At 32.5% G+C, this 25994-nt stretch overlaps 1 protein-coding gene across 1 annotated transcript in view; it reads right to left on the bottom strand.

The window, feature by feature from the left end:
• LOC115445493 overlaps nucleotides 1–24513 on the bottom strand; it is a 286442-nt gene extending 261929 nt beyond the window's left edge. Inside the window, exon 1 of the mRNA XM_037440699.1 lies at nucleotides 24008–24513. Within this exon, the coding sequence (XP_037296596.1) occupies nucleotides 24008–24104 (97 nt within the window). The 5' untranslated portion in view covers nucleotides 24105–24513. The remainder of the gene's footprint in view (nucleotides 1–24007) is intronic.
• Between the last annotated feature and the right edge of the window lie 1481 nt (nucleotides 24514–25994).

Genomic DNA, 25994 nt, shown 5'->3' with positions numbered 1-25994 from the left:
GTATGAAGGAGTATTTAACTTATCATAATTTACCAATAATGTCTCATTTCTTATTGCATATAATAAAGATCGTTCAACAGTAACAAGTGACACATTAAGTAAGCTTTTAATACTGCATCGAGTCTCGGACTATAGATACTAGAAAAAAACAAAAGGAACATTATTTAATATTTTTACGACTACTTCGTTAGATGTGCATAGTGATTAAATGCAGTAATACCAATATCAGCCCTATATCTGACTGATCCACTGATGCTAGCTTCCTTTACTAATAATGTTTAGACCTTAGTCCACTGAACTGATCTAGTGGTGATGAACAGATTTACATACATTTGAAAGTCTTAAGTATGTATGTAGGTTTCCTTGTGAAGTTTTCCTTCGTCGTTAAAACAATAATATACCAACAAAGTATATGTACAGTACACATAACTTCGAAAAGTCAAAGGTGTGTCATAATGGAAGCGGTAATATTCCATGGATCATTTTGTACACAAATAGAATTAATTAAGTTGTAAAGAGCACAAACCAAAGAAACTTGTTGCTGAATCTGAAATGCTGCTTTTGCGTGAATTCAAAAACATGTATCTCCCTGCCCGCAACTCCGCCTGCGTAGAAAACTACATGAAAATCCGTTAAGTATGTAGTAGCATAGGAAAAGCGCGTAAAAATACAAACATAAATTAATTCTAAAAATCACTGATTTGTGTTCTATTACTCTGCTTTAGTTTTCTCATTTCTTTTTACTAAAGCTAGTATTTGATAAAATTAGAAATTCATAAATGTCATACCTATAAAATTTTAAAGAACTAATCCAATTTCAATGCAAAAGCGGACATCTTTGTTTCATTCTTTTACCAAAATTATAAATACTTATAGGAAATCTATAGCATTACGTTTAATTATACGAATAAAAGGTCACGTATAAGATCAAAACTGTGTTGATAATTTGTTTAAATTGAGCAAGAAATCCAGTTTTTATTCCGTTTCTTCAATGCCAGTTACCATTACCGATTGTATGACAACAATTTAATGGGAAAAATGTACAGCAAAAAATACTCAGAACATTCATAGTCTCCCACCAACTAAGTACCTAATATGACAACAGTCATTAATCCAACTATCAGACAAAGTAGATTTTTTATCCCGCTGCTTAAAAATGTGCGTCATGTCTGCCTCTGCCTTCACCTTTGAGAATCCTCGCGTGTGTATGTGTGTGTGTGTGTGAAGAAATAAACCATTTATTTTTCTAATTGATCATCTGCGTTACTCAACAAAACGCAATCGGACGGATAGAAACATTAAACATAATCAACACCGGTTCCAACGTTTACGCAATTGACTTCCTTTTACAAGTCGAACGCTTTAATCGAAATTATTCTCAAATGTAAAGTAGATAAAAATGCAAATTGACTAATTAATGCGACTTAAATTTGGAACCTGTCTCGAGACTGGAAAGTATGGCCGGTTGTTGGCTCCAACTGTGGCACCAACATTCTCTAATTGCAAATAAGGCTCGAGGCAAAGGTGAACCGTATTATCCAACTTTCCTTCTTTATTCACAAATTATTGCTACATTGACTGCCTTGGTGGTATAGTTGTATTACATACGCGGTACAACACCGCTCTACCGTTCGAATCGATTATCGGACAGAGAGATGTAGGCTTTTTTTTATCAGCATCAGCCCGGAGTCTGGATTTTGTGCCCGATATGGCGATAGGCTCGCCCCAGTCACGTCATGGGAAATACCCAAAGAGGTAGGCAGAGGCTCCATAGAGTTGGCACCCACTTTTAGTCGTGCTTATCCACTTAGCATAAACTGAATTAATTATATTTATCCCAATTATTATAAAAAGAACACAATATTAATTAATTTAAAGTTATTTTTACGATTAAATCAATGCAATATATTTGCAATGTACAACTCAATTCGTACAGAATCCCCCGTAAAATATATTTCATTATAGTAAACTATTAAAAACAATTAAGGACGTAAACAAACAAACATAAATCATTTACGACATAAATGAATATAGACATATATAATTTATTCTTGCATTAATACTATCGTACGCACATAAATCTCAATAATAAACGTGGAATATTATGTGAAGTGATCTTACATGAGTCTTACATAATTTATTATGCAATTTTTAATATTTTGAAAGATAAAAAAAACGCGTAAAAATTAATAAGTGCTAAATTTTCACCTATGTCAGAATGCGAAGAGACTTGTATAAACCGAAAGCTGAGAAAGATCTTAAAGTAAAATAAAAGTAACATAATGATTTCTTATCTTTACGTGAATGTTAGACATTAAAATTAGACTATTTATCGATATTGTAACGTTGACTTTGCGGATGACCAACACCTCAGTCCCCCACGTGACCACGAAGGCTTCAAAGTCTTCGAAACGTCGTGAGAAAACTAAAAAATTAAAACCGCGATAAAATTCGAAAAATAGTTTAATTTTATTAGTAACATATTTTCCCTACAATCTAAGTCCATTATTATCAATTTACTTAATATTAATATAAATGCCTACAATTTTTTTTTTTATATATAAGCCAATAATAAAAACAATAATGCAAGCATTTTAGGTCACAAATATATTTTTATTCACACCACAACAAAATATTTTCCTAATCATAGTTATTTCACTCATTTTAACTAAACCCTTCTTAATTAACATTTTAATAACTATGTAAATTATATCATTTTCCCTCCATTCAAGGTACATTTTCTCAAGTATCCCTCGTAATACTATCCTCGGTCACGTTCGTGTGTAAACGTGTTAGGGCTGTCACACACTTAATCGGCGTATCGATTACTTATCGATTTTACTTAAACTTAATATATTCTGCATGAAGGTACAACAGAAAATGCCAAGACAAATGCTCAATGTTTGACGACAAATAGTACTTACTTTTCGTAAAGTAATATCATTCTTTCATACCTATTATAACTAGAAAATCGCTTAGTAAACAGGGATTCATTGATTATGATATCTATCTTACTTAAACATATAAATAAAATTTTCAATATCACTCTATTAGAAACTAAATATACAGATATGTAAAGTTAAACAAACAGAATACATAGGTGGGTGGGTATTCAAAGCAGGTTGCAAGAAATACTTGTCATATCTGCAAAGGAAAATGAATATCAATTACAGATTTAGGAATTCTTACGAGCAGATCCGATTTCTTCTTCCGATATTTTAGGAATATTAGGTTTTCGTCGCACCCGACAATGACCCTTTTTGAGAAATAATTAATTTCAAACATTATTAGGTTATACATGAAATATATTAAGAAATTCCTTATCTCATCATACTGCATAGGTACCTAATAGTATTAAAAAAAGAAATTCATAATAAATTCTAACTCAATTTGTCTATCGATACAACTAATCGATATAAGTTTAGTGAGACCCTAATCGTAAACCCGCTAGCTTCCCCGTTGTGTGAAGGCATGCAGTCTTTCAACTTAACGTTTTCTTGAAACGTATCGTAAAAGGCTTCGATAATGACGATAGTTGCTTTACGTGCTGATTCAATAGAACAAACGTATCTAATTAATCTTAAGTGTTGAAGTTTTCTTACTTAAGTCTCTTAGAAATAGTTTCGTTTCATAATATTTATCTGAATCACAAAAAAAAAACGCAACAGCTTCCATTAAACAAAAACGTGATAGCTTTAATTGAAGTTAAATTCAATTAAAAATGAAAAGATAACAGCCTCCTACAATCAATTTAAATAGTGTTTCATTGATAACAAAACGAAAAAATATTTGCTTGAAAAATTGTTACAGTGAAACTTTAATCATATGCATGTAGCATTAATTCCGCCAATACATCATGAGGCATAAATAAATAAATAAATAATATTACAAGTCGTAATACAAGTTATTAGCAAAGATAAAGTCAACGTACAGCTGTTTCCTCATATTGAAAATCAAGTATACTATATAAGAACAAGTAGAATGCGCACACGCAATGCTAATCGGATTATGTGGCTTTATAAAATACTTAATTAGTATATGTGATTCTAGGCTACGATAGAGTTTGTAATTAGCTGCCTAGAAAAGAACTAAATTTTATTAAACTATTGTTCTAATTTATCATCATAATATAACGAATCAAGAATAGTATTATAAAATTGCTAATCGTCATTTTTACGAACACGGAAAATTGAACTCTCTTTACCTGACAATAAGTGGAGTGCATTTACTTTAGGATCCACTCTACAAGTCATCTATACTTATAATAAATTCATAATAAAATTACAGGAATATAATGCGTTTTTTGTATTTTATCAAAGTAATTAATTTTTACACATATATCAGTTAATACGAAACACTATAAACAAATACAGTTGTGTCATAAAAAAAGCTAGTAGTTCTCGTTTTAAATTGTAATCAGTTTGGGCGACATGTGTTTGGTCGTGTTCTTGCGCAATATATCCACAAATTGCTTATTGGATTAGAACAATATAATGGACTTATTTAGTTGATAGCTGTATATGTTAGAACTGTAAATGAACTAAATACTTCGGACTGGCTAGCTTCGAGATAGTATCAAAACCACGAAATTCACAATTATTGTTAATTTACTCAGTGTAGCTGTCTGCTGCATTATTTATAACGCAATAAGAGCTTTGTTGGGTTCCAAACATGATATATTTTTGAACTTATACTTCTATAAGAATGATGAGTAAATTTTTACGATGCGCGCGCACATCATCATGAACAACAGACACCATGAAATTAGCTAGGCTTTAGTTAAATTATTACATTATAATTTAATGTAATAAGTGTTGAAAAAAAATAATAATAGATACAAATAATAATTATTAAAGTCCGGAAATATTAAATTATTTTATGATAGTTAAATAAAATTTATTTAACTACATAATGCGTTATAATTTTAATTAAAAACAAGCTATATAAGTCCCCAAAACCATAAACACGTGTGACGTATACAGAGCATAATAATCTCAGCAAATTCGACAAATCCATTTTACATACAAACAAAACTATTACTTTTGAGTTTTATACGCATATGAAAGTACACGCGCAAATATAAATGCCATTCACAAACTGCCATGAAATTTGAACGATAAAATTCTTAAAACATATTCAAGTGCTCAGTTTTTGCTTTAAGACGGGTTTCCATTCGCCTGCGACACACAGACCTAGTGCTGTCTTGTAGATTTTATTCGTTCACGCGTCATTAATTCGATACTTTTAATTGATGTTAATAACTTCTTTCTATTCGCGTGTATTCGTTGCGGTTCGTATGTATTTACAAGCGAGTTTTAGTGTTATCGATATTAATTCATAATTGAATTTCATCGCATATTAAATATTATGCCTTGTTGGTAAACTTGATATACAGCGTTCAATGACTAAAATATTTAATGGATCACGCTCGAGATATCTAATTCTTAAGTTTCTAAATAGCTTTGAATTAATAAACCCAAAAATTTTACAATTTTATTTAAATTGTCAAAAACATAACTTACTAGAAATTTATAGTTGTGAGACTGAGACTATGTTTTAATTTAAGTTCGCAACTTACAGTTCTGTGTAGTTACAGTTCTTCAGTAATTTAGACAAAATTATATAACATTTAAAATCTGTTTGTCTATACAGTAAATTGGAATTTTATTGTTAAAAAAAATCTAATTTTATCGACATATTTTTGGGCATCCTTCACTTACCATCAAGCACAGCAAGGTAACTTTGCCGTACCCCCAATAAAAAAGTAAACATATATTTAATAATAAGTTTGATGAATCAAACTTTTTAACTATCCACTGCATTCTTATAAATTAAGGTATCAAACGTAATGACCCACTTTGGAATATAAATATAAATTACGTTGGTAGTTTTAAACTAATTGTAAAACTAAAAGGTGAACCCGTTTATTATCACGAAAACATTTAAATTTAAATGTTTGTTCAGACTATGATACTATACACTCAGTGTAAATACCAACCCCCCTATTCATAGACGTCTTTTATCTAAGAACGGAGTAAAGCTGTGATTACAAGTCTGTTTCTCAGTGCTGACGGCATGGCAGCCTTCGCAGTGGGTAGCCATAGGGCCGTTGAGATTGGCTAATATTGTTGTATATCAATCAGACTTGTTATCACAGCTTTACTCCATCCTTGGATAAAAAAACTTCTATGAATAAGAGGGCAAGTGTCTATGTGTGAATACGATTGTTTCTTGTTGTGACACTTAGAGACACCCATAGTTAAACGTAGACACGTGGTGTATGCACTAAGTGTACGGTGCATAGTGTCTTAGTCTAAACCAGGCTTTAACTTTAACATGTAAACGTTAAAAACTACGTGGAAAGTAATTAGATTAAAATATTTTAAAGTATTTAGCGTCCACGGCTCAGTCCACAGGATTGTTTTTCCGAGATAATATCCCGGGATAGAATACAATAAAATAATAAGTATATCTGCGTAGATCGACCCATCAATAGCTAAAACAATAAAAAAAAATGTATAAATGTAAAATGTAGGTAGCTATTGTAACTTTAACTTTTCGGACGAACAATACTTCAGTCCCCTCCGTGACCATGAAGGCTGCAAAGCATTCGAAACGTCGGGAGAAAATAATATAAATTACCGCGATAAAATCTATAAATAGTTTTATTTCACTGTCTAACATTCACGTCGACAGGAAATTTCAATTTATTGCACTTCACAATTTTTGTTAACCAAAGGGCTTACATTAAACAATATAGTCAAGAAAATAACAGTGACCCTGTCGGGTGCGGCAAAAATTTCAGGAGAAAGGTAAACTATGATATGTACGGCGAAACTATGTATTATAATTTTATATTATTACTTAACTAATACTTAGTAGGTATATTACTAATCTCTATTCAAAATGATGCCAATTAATGATATTTGAAAATATCACAACACTCTAAAATGATATTTATTAAACATATTAGAGTTTCTGTTTAAAATGTATTGGTGTAAAGAATGTTTTTTTCTTTGATTTATTTATATTTTCCTTTTATTATAAAATGTATTGATATAAAGAATGTTTTTTTCTTTTATTTATTTATATTTTCTTTTTTATGTTCCGATGAAATAAACGAAGAAGCAGCTGAATCAATTTAGATTTTTTAGGCACACAAGTCGTTGATAAACCATACAAGTTACTTTTATTAGCGACTACGACTATAATTTAGGAAAACAGTTCCACGCATGCGGAGTCGCGAGCAAAGTTTAGTAATAAAGATGGCATCTAATTATTCACACGTGGTGTTATGTTGGTGGAATGCAGGTGTGAGCATATAGACTTGTTTTCTTGCATAACTAATAGTGGTATGTTTTATTTTGAATTCTTGTTTTCAAAGGATAATATATTCAATATTTGATTCATGGTGCGTTTAACATAATTTCTTTTAGAAGTTAGGACGATTTCCCGCATATATAATGTAGAAGGGAAGCGAAGATCGCTAAAACTGGTAATATGTACTAAAGTCATTCAATAACTCAAAATTGCTTACAGATATGATTCGAATATCCATAAACAGCATGAATATAATTACTCTGAAATTCGGGTTATAAAATACAAAGTTATAATGCAATGCGATCGATACGCAAATATAGGTCCGCTCATGTCGATAACATTGACAAAACAAACTTTATTACATTTCATTATTAAATCTTATACGAAAAATAAACACGCGTAAACCTAACGACCTATAAACAAACCCAAATCCGTGATAATGTATGCCACCTGCGTGAAAACTCCTTAAAGAATCGTAACACAATAAAACGCGCGTAAAATATCTTGACCCGGACACAGGCATCAACACATTTTCAATACAAACCTCTTTTGTCAACTTCGTAGTACACAAGTTTTACTCACGACTTCGCTTGCGTGGAGTTGGATAGGTATTTCTGTACCTGAAAAGTTTTAAAATAAATTGGAAATGTGTCGAAAAGACAACTTTCCGATTTTAGATTTAAATGAAACAAAAGCTATATTCTGATCCCCATTATACTGTTTCCACTGTGAAAAGCAGATGAAAATTTGTACAGTAGTTTCGGATATGTGCGCTAACAAATAAACAGAAAAACAGGCAAAATAATAAAAACAATCGCTGATTTTTATTACTAATATTCTTTATTCGCCGTCCTTCTTTTCATTACATTTCTTTCAATGTACAGACACACCAAGTTCTACTCTTTCATTATATTTATAGATGTGTAAGTGCGCATGCGTCTACCATCAATCACATTTGCGTCAGCGCAGAACCGAATGGCGTGTCATCAGTCGGAGATACGAGCCTTAAGTAGGCTTTACGGGACTTGCAAACGTCCATTTACGAACAAAGACTTGAGGTAAATTCTTGAGCACAACGCAAATATGTATCCCGTTGCAATGCAAATTAGACGGGCTTATTCCTTTTATACTCGAAAGGACAAGTTCATCCTCTGTCGGCATATTTTGTAATAAAGTAGATTTAAGATTATACTTAGTCTGGCCATAAATACTGTTACACTTAATTATAAAAAAATATTACATTTGAATTTCGAATCTGTCATTTTTATACGATTGTTCATTGTGTTTTCTCATTTTGGCGCCAATACATTGTAAAATATTTTGCGATATTAAAATGGTGTGGGGTGATAAAGAGAACCGAATCGCTGTGATAGCATTACACAAAGTAGGTATGGAGCCAAATGCAATTTTTAAAACTCTCCATACACTTGGTATTAGTAAAATGTTTGTGTACCGGGCTATTAATAGGTACAATGAGACCTCCTCTGTTTGTGACAGAAAAAGATCTGGCCGTCCACGTAGTGTTCGTACGAAAAAGGTGGTCAAAGCAGTAAGGGAAAGAATTCGAAGAAATCCTGTCCGAAAGCAAAAGATTTTATCTCGGGAAATGAAGATAGCACCTAGAACCATGTCGCGTATTTTAAAAGATGACTTAGGACTTGCAGCCTATAAGAGACGCACTGGCCATTTCTTAACTGATAATTTAAAGAAGAATAGGGTGGTAAAATCGAAACAACTACTGAAGCGGTACGCAAAGGGAGGTCACAGAAAAATTTTGTTTACGGATGAGAAAATTTTTACAATTGAGCAACATTTTAACAAACAAAATGACCGTATTTATGCTCAAAGCTCTAAGGAAGCTTCCCAATTAGTCGACAGAGTGCAACGTGGACATTATCCGACTTCAGTGATGGTTTGGTGGGGTGTTAGCTATGAAGGAGTGACTGAGCCATATTTTTGTGAAAAAGGTATCAAAACATCGGCACAAGTGTATCAAGATACCATTCTTGAGAAGGTAGTTAAGCCCCTTAACATCACCATGTTCAATAACCAAGTATGGTCCTTCCAGCAAGACTCGGCGCCGGGTCATAAAGCTCGGTCCACGCAGTCTTGGTTGGAATCGAACGTTTCGGACTTCATCAGAGCTGAAGACTGGCCGTCGTCTAGTCCCGATCTTAATCCGCTGGATTATGATTTGTGGTCAGTTTTAGAGAGTACAGCTTGCTCTAAACGCCATGATAATTTGGAGTCCCTAAAACAATCTATACGATTGGCGGTGAAGAATTTTCCCATGGAAAGAGTGCGTGCTTCTATTGATAACTGGCCTCATCGTTTAAAGGACTGTATTGCAGCCAATGGAGACCACTTCGAATAAGCTTTTTATATTTTTAATTGTTTTATATTTATGTATTAAACTGACACACTGTAAAAGTAATAAATGTTATTTGCAGTTAACAATTTTCTTTTTTCTTTATTACAATATTTATGGCAAGACTAGGTAAATTCCCTGTATTTCTTCTTTTAAATGTTACTGAAGCCTTTGCCTAGACTAAATTCTAAAGCATAAGCTTCTGCAAGCGGCCAGCATTGAGCCATAATATTTAGTATAATCCATATGCGTTTGTACCCGCATTTAAAGCACAGAATCCTTTTACCGTCTTATGAAACTGGAAATTCCGTGTCTATAAGTATAAAATCACCATGACCGAAGACTGACATTCGTTTAAATTAAGGTTGTCGCACTTCTGTGAGAAACCCGATTTCATCATTAAGCTTACCATTGAAATTAACATCCATATTAAATTTATAGTTTATTTTACATCAGATAAATATCTAGTTATATTGGTGCTTAAGTTGACAACTTTATCTTAGAAGCATGTGATTATGCAATGTTTGTAGTCGTTTATATGAGAAGAAATGTATTTTTCCTTCGTGAATTTGTTCATTATTTTTCAAGTTTTTGCTAAGTCTGATAAATACATCTATTTAATAAAATTCATAACGCAGACTGACAGAGTGCGATACGTTTAAAACTATGTGATCAAATTAATGCTTATATATAACATAATTGGACATTATGAGAAGGTTATTTTTTATTAATTCTCTGAGGGTATTAATCTAATCGGACATATGGCAAGTAACATAATGAAGTGCTTTAAAATGAATCATATTTATCTCGATAATAAAAGGAAATAACTTATCTCTTCTATATTTTTGTGACGTTTCGAAGCAAATCACGTGTTTCAGATGTTTACTGCTTATGTCAAAATTCATCGAATTTAACGTAATATTGTATGTACCCACATGCTTCATAACGCGTATGACTTTTATCACGTAGCCTACGACATACTATAATGCCTATTTTAGTTACCAGCATTTACGAACCTCGACAGAAAGGAAGCTCAGATATCTACTCCCTTAAAAGTAAACAGGTAAATTACATTTAGATATGAAACATTTATAATTATAATAAAATCCGATTTTGAACTCCACTTTATTTAATCTGTAATCCATTCCGAAATGAGCTGACCATATTTTACGAAAGTTACCCAATTGGGGGCCTAAAGTTCCACAAAAACCTCTCATAATAAAAATAAACAATCAATTAACAAGTTTGGTCGAAATCGGTCGTTCGAAGCAAGTGCGACTTGCGACCGTTCGATTTACGCCTTTATGGCAGTGCGGAAAGAGACGTCACTAACTACCGTCGGTGCAAAACGGAAACGGTATATTTCCCTCGCATAAGAACAAGCATTTATCGAACTATATATTAAAAATTATTCAAAAGCTTTATACTTATATTTGAGGTGACGTATAGTACAAAATATATTTTTATTGTCATTGAATTTGAGATAATCATTTATAATAGTCTATTATTGACAAAGATAGATTGAATATGAGATATATGGCATTCAACAGCAATGTTTAATAATTAATGCTATTTTTTGTACTTAAAATGAATTCTTATAAGATACAATAAAACCAAGTCCATTGTAAGCCACAATGTTTATAATGCACTGCAGTAAAACCAAGATATTAAAGCGAGTATGAAAGGAAAATTATTATAACAAAGATGCAATCTACGGCGGCTTTGTGAGATGTTATTTCTTTGTATGCACAGGAGAAACGTAGGATAGCAAATTTTATTAAGATTGCCATCAAAATGCATAGAAATGTTGTTTGTATGCAAAACAATGGGAAAGATTTGAATGATACGAATAAAATATTTACTATAATAGAGAAAGTAATTACAATTTAAATACGTATAAATTTGTAGTGTAGAGAAACTTTAGGATAAGTTGAAACTCAATAATATAACATTATTCAAAGTAGAACTACAGAATAGTGTTTTTTTTTTAATTTAGTTCTACCACTCCGATTCTAAAAGATCTTTCACTAAATAGGGGTACATTATCCTTGTGTGAGAATCACAAGTACGCTTATACTTTTTATCTCAGGAATGGATTTATGTCCGAACAAAGCATGCAAAAGCTATAAAGATTATAGGAAGGAACATTTACCAAGTAAATACTTTAATGATCATTCAATTTGAATTGTCATTTTGGAATCCTTAAGGAAACTAATGATAAGAATCTTATCATAAATAATAATAACGTAATAAACCAATATATAATTTGACGTTACATCAATCAATCAATATTGATTCTTAATTGAAAAGAATAACATATTATTTAGCTTGATGATAAGGACAGTAGTATAAAGTATGAAAATATCTGACTGTAGTATAATATAATTTATCATGTTTGTTTTTAAACCAATGGTAGGTGAAAGTAGCGAAAAAAATAACCGTAATTCTATATTATCGATATTTAAGGTCAAGCCATTCGTCTATCTAAAGAGGTTAAGAGTTTGTCATCCTTTTTCGTTGCGTGCGTAAACCTACTTGCAATGCGAAATAATTAGTATTTAAATATCATGGATGCAAGTATTTAATTATAGACTTAAGTATATAAGTATATATAAGACTTAAGTATATATAATATTTGAACACTAGGATGCTGTTTATTTATGTTTGATTGCTGATACATGGTCTGTACATTGGTTAGTATTTTAATTGGTTAGTATTTACCTAGTCTTGCCATAAATATTGTAATAAAGAAAAAAGAAAATTGTTAACTGCAAATAACATTTATTACTTTTACAGTGTGTCAGTTTAATACATAAATATAAAACAATTAAAAATATAAAAAGCTTATTCGAAGTGGTCTCCATTGGCTGCAATACAGTCCTTTAAACGATGAGGCCAGTTATCAATAGAAGCACGCACTCTTTCCATGGGAAAATTCTTCACTGCCAATCGTATAGATTGTTTTAGGGACTCCAAATTATCATGGCGTTTAGAGCAAGCTGTACTCTCTAAAACTGACCACAAATCATAATCCAGCGGATTAAGATCGGGACTAGACGACGGCCAGTCTTCAGCTCTGATGAAGTCCGAAACGTTCGATTCCAACCAAGACTGCGTGGACCGAGCTTTATGACCCGGCGCCGAGTCTTGCTGGAAGGACCATACTTGGTTATTGAACATGGTGATGTTAAGGGGCTTAACTACCTTCTCAAGAATGGTATCTTGATACACTTGTGCCGATGTTTTGATACCTTTTTCACAAAAATATGGCTCAGTCACTCCTTCATAGCTAACACCCCACCAAACCATCACTGAAGTCGGATAATGTCCACGTTGCACTCTGTCGACTAATTGGGAAGCTTCCTTAGAGCTTTGAGCATAAATACGGTCATTTTGTTTGTTAAAATGTTGCTCAATTGTAAAAATTTTCTCATCCGTAAACAAAATTTTTCTGTGACCTCCCTTTGCGTACCGCTTCAGTAGTTGTTTCGATTTTACCACCCTATTCTTCTTTTAAATTATCAGTTAAGAAATGGCCAGTGCGTCTCTTATAGGCTGCAAGTCCTAAGTCATCTTTTAAAATACGCGACATGGTTCTAGGTGCTATCTTCATTTCCCGAGATAAAATCTTTTGCTTTCGGACAGGATTTCTTCGAATTCTTTCCCTTACTGCTTTGACCACCTTTTTCGTACGAACACTACGTGGACGGCCAGATCTTTTTCTGTCACAAACAGAGGAGGTCTCATTGTACCTATTAATAGCCCGGTACACAAACATTTTACTAATACCAAGTGTATGGAGAGTTTTAAAAATTGCATTTGGCTCCATACCTACTTTGTGTAATGCTATCACAGCGATTCGTTTCTCTTTATCACCCCACACCATTTTAATATCGCAAAATATTTTACAATGTATTGGCGCCAAAATGAGAAAACACAATGAACAATCGTATAAAAATGACAGATTCGAAATTCAAATGTAATATTTTTTTATAATTAAGTGTAACAGTATTTATGGCCAGACTAAGTATATATATTGTCGAAGGCACAAGAGCTTCAAAATGTTTTGCAAAGTAAATACATATTATTCATAGTTATTTATATCAGATTTTTTGTTTGTCGCACATACACTTACGTCTTTTATCTAAAGGGGTAGGTAAAGGCACAACTGGTGAATCCATTTTCCGTTATGTGTATAATGCCGTCCCGTGATACCGCTTCCTATCACAAGGGGCGCGTTAATCGCCATATTGGGCACAAATTTCATACTCCGCACTGATACTCATTAGAAAAACTTTTTTTTTTTATCTATTAGTAATTATAAATTGATATTGCAACATGCTATATTAATTTTTACTTATCCAACTTCAGAGATGACTTTTTAAATATTAAGTATCTCAAGCATGACAATAAGATTATTTTTGTTACTCTTATCCGTTAAATAATTTGAAAATCAGTAACAAAGCACAGAATAAATCAATTGTAGATTAAAAATATTGATTTGTTAGATCGTATAAACGAAGAAAATCTAAATCAAAGTAATCAACTCCAACTATTATTTCGATCACACCCTGACATTGAAGCTGTTACAACACTAACTCCTCGTTATTTATCAAATTATACCAACTTATGCGGGTCATTAACACAAATGCCGTGTCGCAATGGGATACTTACACCAGCGCGATACACACAGTCCTCAAGTTCACACAACATTACTCTGAGCATATTATAATATAATATTACAATATAAGACTTTGAAGATTGAAGAAGTAATTGTAACAAACCGTTGATGTATATAAAATAAAAAACAAAATATTTCAATTAAAATAAGAATCTAGAAATTTTAAGTTATATGACACGCAGTTGGTAGTTTTAAGACCAAGAGACAATATAATTTTTCATCAACAATTCTAAAAATACTTACTAAAATTTACGATATGCTTAAATAAATCCTTTTAATATCAGGTAATAGTTATTTGGAAGGTATTCACGCTTCAATAACAAAACAAAGGAGTTGAATTCTTACATATTTACAGTCTGAAGATGTTACTCTCCCTTCTAAATATCACTTATACAAAAATTTAAAATGTCACAGCAGATTTTGCATTAATTATAACCACCTGAATAAACAGTAAATGATTGGTGTCATTATGGAGCATCTTAACAAACATTAACAGCTATATTAAACATGAGTATATTTTTCTATAACAATGAGCACAGCCCTCAATGACAGTAAATAATAAACACAATAAATCCACAATTATTGGTTCATAATATAGCATAAGTACCTATACTATTAATTATAGCATTTTAATAACCTAACAGCTGAACACAGTCCTGCGTGACATTTTAGTTTCGAAACAGTTTTGTAAAAGGTGATGCATGTCAGCCTCTTTTCTGTACGTTGAACTCGATAACCATGTATGTAAATCACCATATAAAACGAATAAATTATCAACGTAAGAAATCGCAAATTACGCCTTGGACATCTTTATGATGTATTTTGCAACGATGCTGTTCAGTTCAAATGCTATCCACCCGAATAAGGGTGTATGTGACAAATTTATAGTTTGAAAAATGTCTTCTGCTGCAATAGTTTACGTTTTGTACGCTCACTTAGTTTAAAATTTAATTTAGTTGTGTATAGCAAAATATATCTGCACTCAAGTATGATTCGTAATAGTTTATATATAAAAAAAAAAACTTTTATTCGTGTTTTTCGTATATTTAATATCGCAGTTTCGATGTTTAAAATAAAGCAATATCAGAAGTAAACAAAAATAATGTGTCAATGAAAAGTGACGTAACGTTAATCAAAACGATAGGTATCGGACAGTTTATTACCATGATCACATCGTATCAATCTATGTGATAATACTCAGCCGGGTTTCGAACACTGATCGTAAAATTATCATAACCGCTCCCTGGACCATAAAAGTCAATGTCCTTTATCGGGCAATTAACTATAAACTCATTAAAATTCGATCACAACACGCGTGATTCAATTCCCGTGACCTACATGCATTTAGATAGTTTGGACAAACAGTCTAAACGACCTTTGATAAGTTAATTGAAACGAGTTTATATTCTTCATATATTACTCTGGAATTTTATTTTAAACTATCGAAGATTTCCTATTGCAATCAGCAAGATATAATATTTTGATTTAATAAGGTTTTAGCTTATCTTCTCTCTAATAACGTTGCAAATTCTATTGTATTCAAAGTTGACGAAATAGATAATGATTGTTATAAATCAGACCGGAAGCATGGCCAGTGCTATTGTACTATTATAGGGATTATTACTATTAACTGTGATATATTTTGCAATGATCTCCTATAAACAGGAATACCAAAGTGTGTTAAGTTAAACTTGAAACACTTGTAAAACTTGTTTTTCCAAATCCTTCATGTTTTACGACACTTAAGAAGTCAAGATTTTCTCGAGTAATCTTAATTATGTGAAAGTATTTCTACATTGTAGGCTCTCACATATCAGATTACTTTCAATTTTACTTTAAATCTTTCCAGTTTTCAGCGATCATTGTACGTGCCTTGGGTTTAAATATGAAGCTTAAACTACATATTGTTGGTTTTAAAATAGGTATTTAGACCACCAAGCCGCTACAGAGGTCGTATATTTGTATTGTCAATTTATATAAATTTGTTAAGTATTCGTGTAGGTTGGCTAAGTTGTAACGGTATAAGGAACGGCAGTTTTCAATATAACGTCATTAAATATACCAAACTATACATTTTACGATTTTAAACCGTTTTGGGGTTACAGAAATTAGCGCCTCGATGAATTACCATGTCAAAGCTGTCATTCATAATAATAAAAATATATTTCCATCATAGAGACAAAGATAAATGTATATTTAATATTACTGTTTATAATACAACAAATGTCATTTATTTTAAGAATTAATTTACACTTGTAATTGCAGTGTAACGTTTCAAAAAACATTGATCAACGAAAATGTACTCTGTTATTTATAAACAACCATCATTACAGTATAAGATCACCGCATCGCCGCATTTTTACACTCATTCTCGCGTGAAGTCAATTTCAATCCACTTACGCCTTTATTCAGTTTCGCCCACACGCCTTGTTATTGCCACAATTGCTCTTTAGATACAGCAGGTCAAGTGCGGGTGAACTCTTGTCTAATTCGATTTAATCATTGACATGCGCTATATCAATCATAATTTGCAATACGCTAACTTTCATACAAAAATCTAGAAAGTTTGTTGTAAAGAGGACGAGCAAACAACTCGCTTGATGGTAAAAGTCACAACAATATTTGTCATTTTTTTATTGCTTTTATAAAATATGTACGTCGTATAAATTCTAAAACAGAAGAAATCATTAAAATCTGATGAAAAATCGATAATTTATAAACCATTGAAATTTCGCAGTAAGGGTGAGTGTCAAAAAACAGAAAAGATACGAAATACTTGCCTGTGACGTCAGCGGTGCATTACAATGTGTGCGATAAAAAGAGATGGAGCGTAATCCCCACTCCTGCATGTAGCAATATTTGAAATTAGTATTGCTGACTCATTTCTTATCGAATTTTAATGCTATTTTCACAAAAAGATTTCTTTTTTGTACTAACATGAACACCATCCAGTACTTTCAATATCAAATCAAACAAAGCATAATATAATTATATCTGTTATTTTGTAATATTAACTTTTCCTTCTCTCTATGAAAACCTTCTAAACTGTTCTAATATAAATTATATTATATTCGCAGAATCATTCATCCAGTTAACATAAAGCTTTCGTATATATCCTTAAGGATAAATAAATATCAGGAGAATTGTTTCTATTACTTACCTCATTCATACTTTTTCTTAGTTTCCTGTCAATACAAAGTGGTTGAACGAATGGCCACATTTAATACTTGCCATTTAAATACAATTTAATGTTATCAGTCGATAATATCACCCGCCATACTGTCTCAGCTCCGTGTCGTATACCGGCTAAATTCATTCCGATCACTTCCGAACAAGCCGGCTTTCGACACTTCCTCATTTCAGATGACGTGGATCGAAAGCATAATATAAATAAGCACAATATGTAAATACGCCTTGTAATATCAATGAAGTATTGATTTGTTCGGTTTTATAATCTAATAGTTAGTTGTTTACGTTTTGCTTACGTAATATAATTCGTGAATGCAACCTGTTTTGGTAGTAAGCAGGTAGTGAACCTCTGACTGGGTTACGGTGTTTGTATCATTTTTCATGCGGTGTATTTTTTACATTCCAATCGTGTTTACATCCCATACAAAACATCTGGGAAATGTATTTTTATAAGAGTTGCAGCAATTGATGGCTTGAAATCAGCACATTGCAATTTTCCCATGAGCATTTTCTTCGAGTCTTAATAGCACATCATAACTTACTAGACACCTAATTTCATTCAGCATTAGAAACATAAAATTAATATAACCATCGGTTAATGAAGACTTGAAGCGACTCGCGTAGTTAACTGCTTAAGCAATTTTTATCTTGCGCTTGCTTTATTTTCAAAACATTCGCTTGTAACAATAACATAGTAAATATAAAAAGGCTTTATTTTATTATTCTAACCCATAGTAACATGTAGCAGATTACCTAACGTATTGCCAAAGAAACTTTGAAGATAATATTCAAATTTGAAACGTGTATTGCATAACTTAACTATGAGTTGAAATTTTTATAAAACGGTTTGAATTTAGTCATGAATATCAAATTGATATAAAATTATTGTTTGATTTTGAGTAATACGTGTTTAAAGTGTTACGACAAATTTATAATGCAATGGGGTTTTTCTTTTTATATGTTTATAATTTATTAGAAGCAAAAATTACAAATTTGTTACATCGTTCACAATACATAAAATTCATGAATTAACATTAAAATATTTAATTTATATTGTACGAAATATTTTATTTGATTAGTCAACAGAAAAACGTCAGCGCGTGCAAGACTTTTAAGAGCTGGTATTGGTCTTATTAGTTGAGATAGATTTATTATCTTACACTCAAAGCGTTATTCGTAAGCGACCAATAATTGGCACCTTTCGGCTTATGGCTACTAGTTATATATCATTTTAAAATCTATGAACCAGTTAGTTTTAAATAATGATTTGAGGTTACTTAATAAGCCGGTAAGGTAATTTAAGACCTGTATAATAAAATAATACAATACATAAATAATGACCACTGACAGAAATTGTAACAGAAACACAAAAATACGCCAACAAAGTTACAAAGTTTGCAACTGATAAATATTTGTGTCAAAACAATTATAACATCAACAGAGCAAAAACTCTCACAGCCTACTGAGTTAGTTGCGTAAGTACCGATAAAAATTTCCTTCTCCGGTGATCACGTATTCTCAAATGTATCTCGGAAGTCGGCCATTTGGTCGTAAACTCAAATAGAATCGTTGAAGATAGGATTATATTTCGCGCAATTACTTACGTCAGGAGTAAACGTGTTTCGTATGCCCTATGGTCAGGTAGATTAGTGATTTTTATATAGAAAACCGGTTGATTGACCCGTGGAACAATGTAGGTTTTATTGGTAACATCTTCGCTGTCTTGTTTGTGTGCTTTTGATTTGAGAATTAAGTAAATGAAGATTCCTACATTGTGATTTAATAATCTGCTTGTATAACGAAGTACAAGCTCACTGTTCCCATTTTTAATATCTGCACTTAGTCCGATATTCGTGTACGTTGTAATAATATTTATTTCTCGTTCGTTTTACTACTAGTTGTTATCGGAAGGGTACAAATTCCTCACACTGGTTGCGTTTAACATAATTGTTCTGCCATTGCAAATGCATTGTTTTGATAACTTCTATCGTCCTTGAACACGTATTAGTATTTAAAACAAGGTTTAACGATCAACAGGCTTAACACCTGTTAAGCAAATGTTCTCCTCAGTTTAGTAAATAAATGAAATCGAAACTTACGATTATTGTATTTAAAAACTGATCTACTATAAAGGATTTTTATAAGTAAGCATAAAAAAATAGTATGTATAATTTGAGTTATAAAAAAAATTTAAATACATATTATTAATATTATGCACTTTAAAATTTATGTATAATTTGGGCTATTAAAAAATAAAAAATACATTTTGTTATTATTATGTACACTTTAAAATTGGGTTAAAATAGAGTGATTAAAGATACACGACCATAAAGCTTGTGTTCAGAATATGTTCAAGCATTTGTTTTATTAGGCGCCACGAAGGTTAAGTTACTTAATTTCAGATTTCCAAATAAGATAGTACATATCGTAAGATTTTTAGATATGTAGATATTGACAATTGGCAACGGTTTGTTTGAAATCGTTCTTAATTCTATTTGCCAATCAATACGAAATATTTTTTGTGCATAAACTTTTATTCCTTTAGCGGATATTTTTTAAATCTAAATATAGCAACTAGTATCGAGTTTAACTTAATCGCCTTCGAGCTGGTGAACCTAAGATTTAAAAACGATAAATAGATTAATGATCGACGTTACGTTTTATATCATTACTAGCTGACCCGACAGACATTGTCACGTCTTAACTATGAATTTGCAGCGCGCATTCTAGTCCATTGAAAAGTTACATTTGGGGTTGCGTTTTTTAGAGGACGCAATTTTATTTTTTTGAAGTGTAGGGGGGGTCAGTCTAAAGCTAAAAGATATAAGTTGAACGACAACTTCAACACAATATTATTAGCTATTCTTACAATAAGAGGTTAGAAATAATAATAATAATAGCAGGCAGATGTTCTTTTGTTCCCTAATGGTCCCTTGGGTATTTGGGTATTAATGATAGTACAAAAAAAGTATTATGAACCTTATAAACACACGTTCTGATGACGTTGCAATGGACATTGCTTAACATTGAATTTCTTAACATTTTTGCTTATAACTTTTTTATTTATAGTTCTACGACAAAAGTTACTAGACCAAAGTTGTAGAGAATTTAATTTGCAACAAAAAATGTTTATACATTTTTTTTGTCAGATAAATAGTTTAAGAGATACATCGTAAAAACCATTTCAACCCCTATTTTCAAGATGGCGGCCGTGGGACAAGGGTGGCGACCCCACAAACTTGGTTTTAGCTTTAGACTGACCCCCCCCTACACTTCAAAAAATAAAATTGCGTCCTCTAAAAAACTCAAGGTAAGGCCTAAAAAATGTAACATTTCAATGGACTATTCTGTTAATCGCTGACAGTTATTTCGAACAATTGACAGTTATAAAAATTAATATTTTCGTTAAGTTTTCTTAAATTTGGTAATTTTCCGCGCAATTTTAACCACTGAACATTATTTGAGCTTCAAAAATCAATAGCTAAAATGGAAGAATCAACAGTCCATGAAAAAAATGTCCGAGGCGAGCTGGTTGTTTGATAGTTCATAAACTTAAATATCAGCTGCAATATCGTGATATACATTTCCCACTGAGAACTAGTTTGAATGTAACAGGATGTTATCTCGCCATTAAAGTAATTGATATTTTTATATTATTTAAATAATCTAGTTTCTTTCTATTCAAAGAGAGAGTGACTGTAATTGAGCGTTATTAAGTGCAAAATTAAAGGAGCCAAGAAATGCTGTTTCTTTAACGTAGTATGTTTCATTCAAAATAGAATAATACATTTACGATAATTAATAATTAGTTGTGAAGTGTTTGTAGATAAGCAATTGTTTTCGAATGAAAGGTGATAGTTCATGTCCCAGACTCGAAGAATGTTGCAAAATACCTACTCAGATATCACAAATATCGAAGAAAAATAAACAGCATTAAGTCTTTTTCAATACGGTTGGAATTACAATACTTATTGTTCATAAAACCAAATGGATCGCACCTAAATATGGATACTATTAATTATTGTATGTTCTGTGTAAAATAAATAAATAATAGATATATACTTCATAAGGCCATTGTATAAATATGGAAGAATAATTATGAGTAGAACAAAACATCTCATGTATATCAATGTTATCTTGACATGACATATCAGTATTGCATATAAAAGATTGTCATAGATTCATGAATCATAGAAACAATATTACCAATCTGACACAAACAGATAGAAAAAAGATAAAAAACGCTTACAGTACCCAGTTCTTTATTACACCGAAACGTAAATTCTAATTTAAAAGAAATAGATTTGTTTTTCATCTACGGTATTACTAGCATACACCTACGAGCCTCAACATCTCCAAAGAAAGCGATGCCTAATTAAAATCATCATAGTTAAAAACTTTAGTCGGACTATTGACCATAATAAAATGTTAAACTGTTATGTGTTTCCACATCACGATATTTATTAAACAAGATTCGATTAGTATATCACATTTGTATCACATATGTCAATTGGAAAGGAGCTATGACTTAAATTATATTAAGCGCTGATTAAATTATAATCTTATTATTACTTGTACACATAGTTTTATAATGTTTAATGTACACTAGCTGACCCGACAGACGTCCTCTATTAATGATGAATTTGCAGCGCGTATTCTGTCAATCACTGACATTTATTTCAAACAACTGACAGTTATGTGAAATGAATTTTGTCGTTTTCTTTAATTTTCTAATGTTCCACTCAACTTCCTTATTTTTTTCTTCTATAAGAACCTTCTGATATAATAATTAACACAACAAAAAATAATTAGCGAAATTATTCGATCCGTTCACGCGTGATGCGATGACCAAGAGAAATAGCTATTAATTTATATATACATATTTTAAATATAGTAGACTGGGATAATATGTATATTAAATAAACGTATAGAACATATAAAGCAGTGGATTGTACTCATTAATCTCCAGATAAAATCTAGGTATAGAAACTTATTCATGCCAGCAAAAAAATAAAAACCGTAAAAGATAACGATGCAAATATAAACGTCGTGAGGGATAGTCGTCTTTCTACAATTTGTATCTTGAATATATCTGTAATGAAGTTATTTCTCAGTAAATTTTGAAGTGTGAAATATATTGTCAATGGTTGTATGGATTCTGAAATATTGGGGACTATAATAGGAGACTTATTCTCTTAGTAAGTAATATTATATCAACTAAAAGAAAAGTATAATGTAATGAATACATGCTCTAAAGGTATAAGTTTTATCAGTCTTAAATATCAAGGAGAACGACTCCAAAGACCACTTAAATATAATATGTCTCGAAACTGACTTACGTCGTTTTGTTTTTGTTATTGAATAGTTTGCGTATGCGCATGTTTAAGAGGGACTTGAGTCAATGATCATTGTTCCGCTAATGAGTGAATCAATAGAAATATATCGCTTGTTTTGATAACTTTAGTAATTCATTAAACAGCGAATATTCACTTCGGCAGTAAAGAGGAAATATTAATTAAATCAGAGGTTTGTTGTGTTATAATGTAAAATAATTTCCAAAAGGAATTGATGTAGGTCGGAGTACCTTGTGGTAAATATTCGATGGGGCAATAGCTAAAGGCAATGTTTTTTGTTGTAATAACAACTCCTCTTGATATGTATATGACGTTCGCAATTATTTAGACAGGTGATTAAAATTGATACTGAAAAATTAGAATTAGCTACGCTAACGAACAATAATTTTATTCGGTTTATAGTTTTAAAAAATATATACTTTGCTTAACTGTATGCCACTTACCCAGTAATTACAGTTAATGGTAATACATTTATAAACTACTTTCAAGATATAGATGCTTGAAACCTGCTAAGAATGCAAACTGCGAAAATACTATTCAATTTGATTATCCAACATATTTGCGACGAGTTGAAAGAGAAAACGTACGTTTGTTTGTACAAATATTTCGTCCATTTCGCGTCGTCGGGCAGGTTTTGAAGTCGCTCGTCCAAGTAAGTTAACAGAGTGAAAACGATCGGCAATAGGCGGCACGTTGCATGATATCTACACCACGAGTCACAACACCTGTTAGCCGCTAGCTACTGCCGCTGTAGCAAACCTTGCTTGCAGAACATTATCGCCACCGAGAGCTGTGCCAAATTTTTGTTTTCATTGTTCGCAAAGGTCAAGACCGTCCACACTAACGTAAACGCTTAATAATTATGTGTTCGTTTCATCAACAGATTCAATGCGCGCGTTATTATCGAACACGAACTATAGATTTGAAATAACTACTCGTTTCGCTCGTATCATTTGTTATCGTTAACATTCACCGTCGCTCTTCGGCAAACAATTTCATTGTGGCCACCATTGTTTTCTCATTGTTCTTAGATGTATTGAGTGTAAAAAAATTCATTATAATTCAAACGCGACGGCGCCTCGCGTTTCGACATACCTGAGTCCTGTGCATTTTGCAAATGATGAATGTGATGCAGGTGCGCATAGTAATGGTGATGGTGAAGGATGCATTCCAGATCCGTGCAATTCAACATTGTCACAGAGCACCGGCCGCGCCGGCTGCCGCCTGCTCACTCACGCTCAGTGAACACTTTCACAATGCTATTCCACTGGCACCACGACACGTATCTCTGTCACATCACGTTATCTCCTTGGACACTGACGGAGTCGGAGGGCTGGCACTCATGGGTCGGTCCACCAGGGTCGGCGCCGCTCGGTCTGCCGCTCGCACCTGCCCTCTACCGCATCACGCGCACCACTTCACTTTCCAATCCTGTGAACATTCACGTGTTCACGCGAGACGTTTCATCCATGTTCGGAATTCCGCACGACGATCGAAGGAGCGGAAGGCGTAATCGATAAGGCGGTCGGTTCGATAACTACGCGGTCGGCGGAGTGGTGTTGCAGTGAGTGGCTGCGTGCGCGCAACACTTGTAGCGCGCGATTGTATACTGAATGCGGCGTGCGAGCGGTTTCCACCTCTCCCGAGCTCCCGGCCTCGACCGCACTCGTCGGAGCACCAGTCGTCATATCGCGCCACCTATTGCCCTCCGCTGGATAATACAGCGTTCAACGCCCGTTTCCCATTATCGTCTCGCAGTGGAAAAGTGTCAGGATCACTAGGAAAATGTTGATGCGGAAACAATTTACCGCTTCGCAATACCTCGTTCAATGTAATAACTACAAGTAAACTTTTATTTTACTGAATACAACGCGGTGATTGCAGTTAAACATTTATTGGCGCAATAATATGCTAAAACAAATGTAGCGATTAGCAACACCCATTACGAAGAAGTAGCAAATGCCAAAGACGTGATAGCTTGGTGCACGGGTATTATTTCTGATGTTATCGACAATTCGTTACTAAATTGTAAACAGTGGATTTGCGGAAAAAGGGAAAAAACCAACGAGTAAAATATCCGCGGTAGGCCCAAGGTCGAGGCAGCTGCTCGCCGTGAGAACACAGTGGCTAAAGACTTTCAAGCGACGATGTATGCACAAATGTATAACTTATTGCACTTAGTTGACGTGTGCTGTACAATTGAACGTTGAATGGTATATTTACTGGGCTCGTGACTTTATAGTGGAAAGTGGAATAAAAGCCAAATAACCAATTGTTTTTATATTTGTGACATAACTGTTCCAATTTGATAATATCAATTTATATTCATCCTTTTAAACAATTGCTGTTTTCTTATCGTATAATCAACAATACAGCAGAAATTACACCAAAAGTTTAATCATCGTTAAATTTAATATTAAACATGGTGTTCGTACTAATTGCAATTAACATTTGCATACTTAACACATTCTTAATCCAAATACATGTTTCAAAGAAATTATAAAAAGTATTCATCGATTATTCATTGTTCTTAGAAATATGCTAACATTCGTAAATTGGCTCTTTATAACAATTGCTCAGCAAACCATTGAGAAATCCTTGACTTGGAACGAAGGGCCGATGTTACAATAATTACAACCATTCTTATTGTATTATGCATCCTGGATTTAATTATTATTGGATTTATATCGGGTTGTTGAAAGTATTTACGAGCGCTTGGCTCTGTGTAAAAGGTAACATAAAAATCTAATAGAACAAGATGATTATATTAAAACTGAACGTGGTGTTCAACTTTAAAGAATTTGTGCATGTAAATTGAAAACATGTTAAGTATGGAAAGAATTTTGAACCGTAATTAAGGATTTTTCGCTCTGGAAATGTATTTTTTCTTTGGTATAAATTAAAATCTGTTTGAAAAGAACCAATTGTTTTTAGATACAGTCAAATAGATGCAGTCAAGGCAGTTTGTGCAATCTATTCACCAAGTCTATTACGCATAATTACAGTACTCGAAATAGTAAACACCTTTGTACCTACCATTGTAACCACAACATAAAATTACCGCAATATTGCCAATATTGAC

This window comes from Manduca sexta, chromosome 20 (assembly GCF_014839805.1).
Source record: "Manduca sexta isolate Smith_Timp_Sample1 chromosome 20, JHU_Msex_v1.0, whole genome shotgun sequence".
Lineage (NCBI taxonomy): Eukaryota > Metazoa > Arthropoda > Insecta > Lepidoptera > Sphingidae > Manduca > Manduca sexta.
This window is presented reverse-complemented; position numbering and strand designations above follow the sequence as displayed.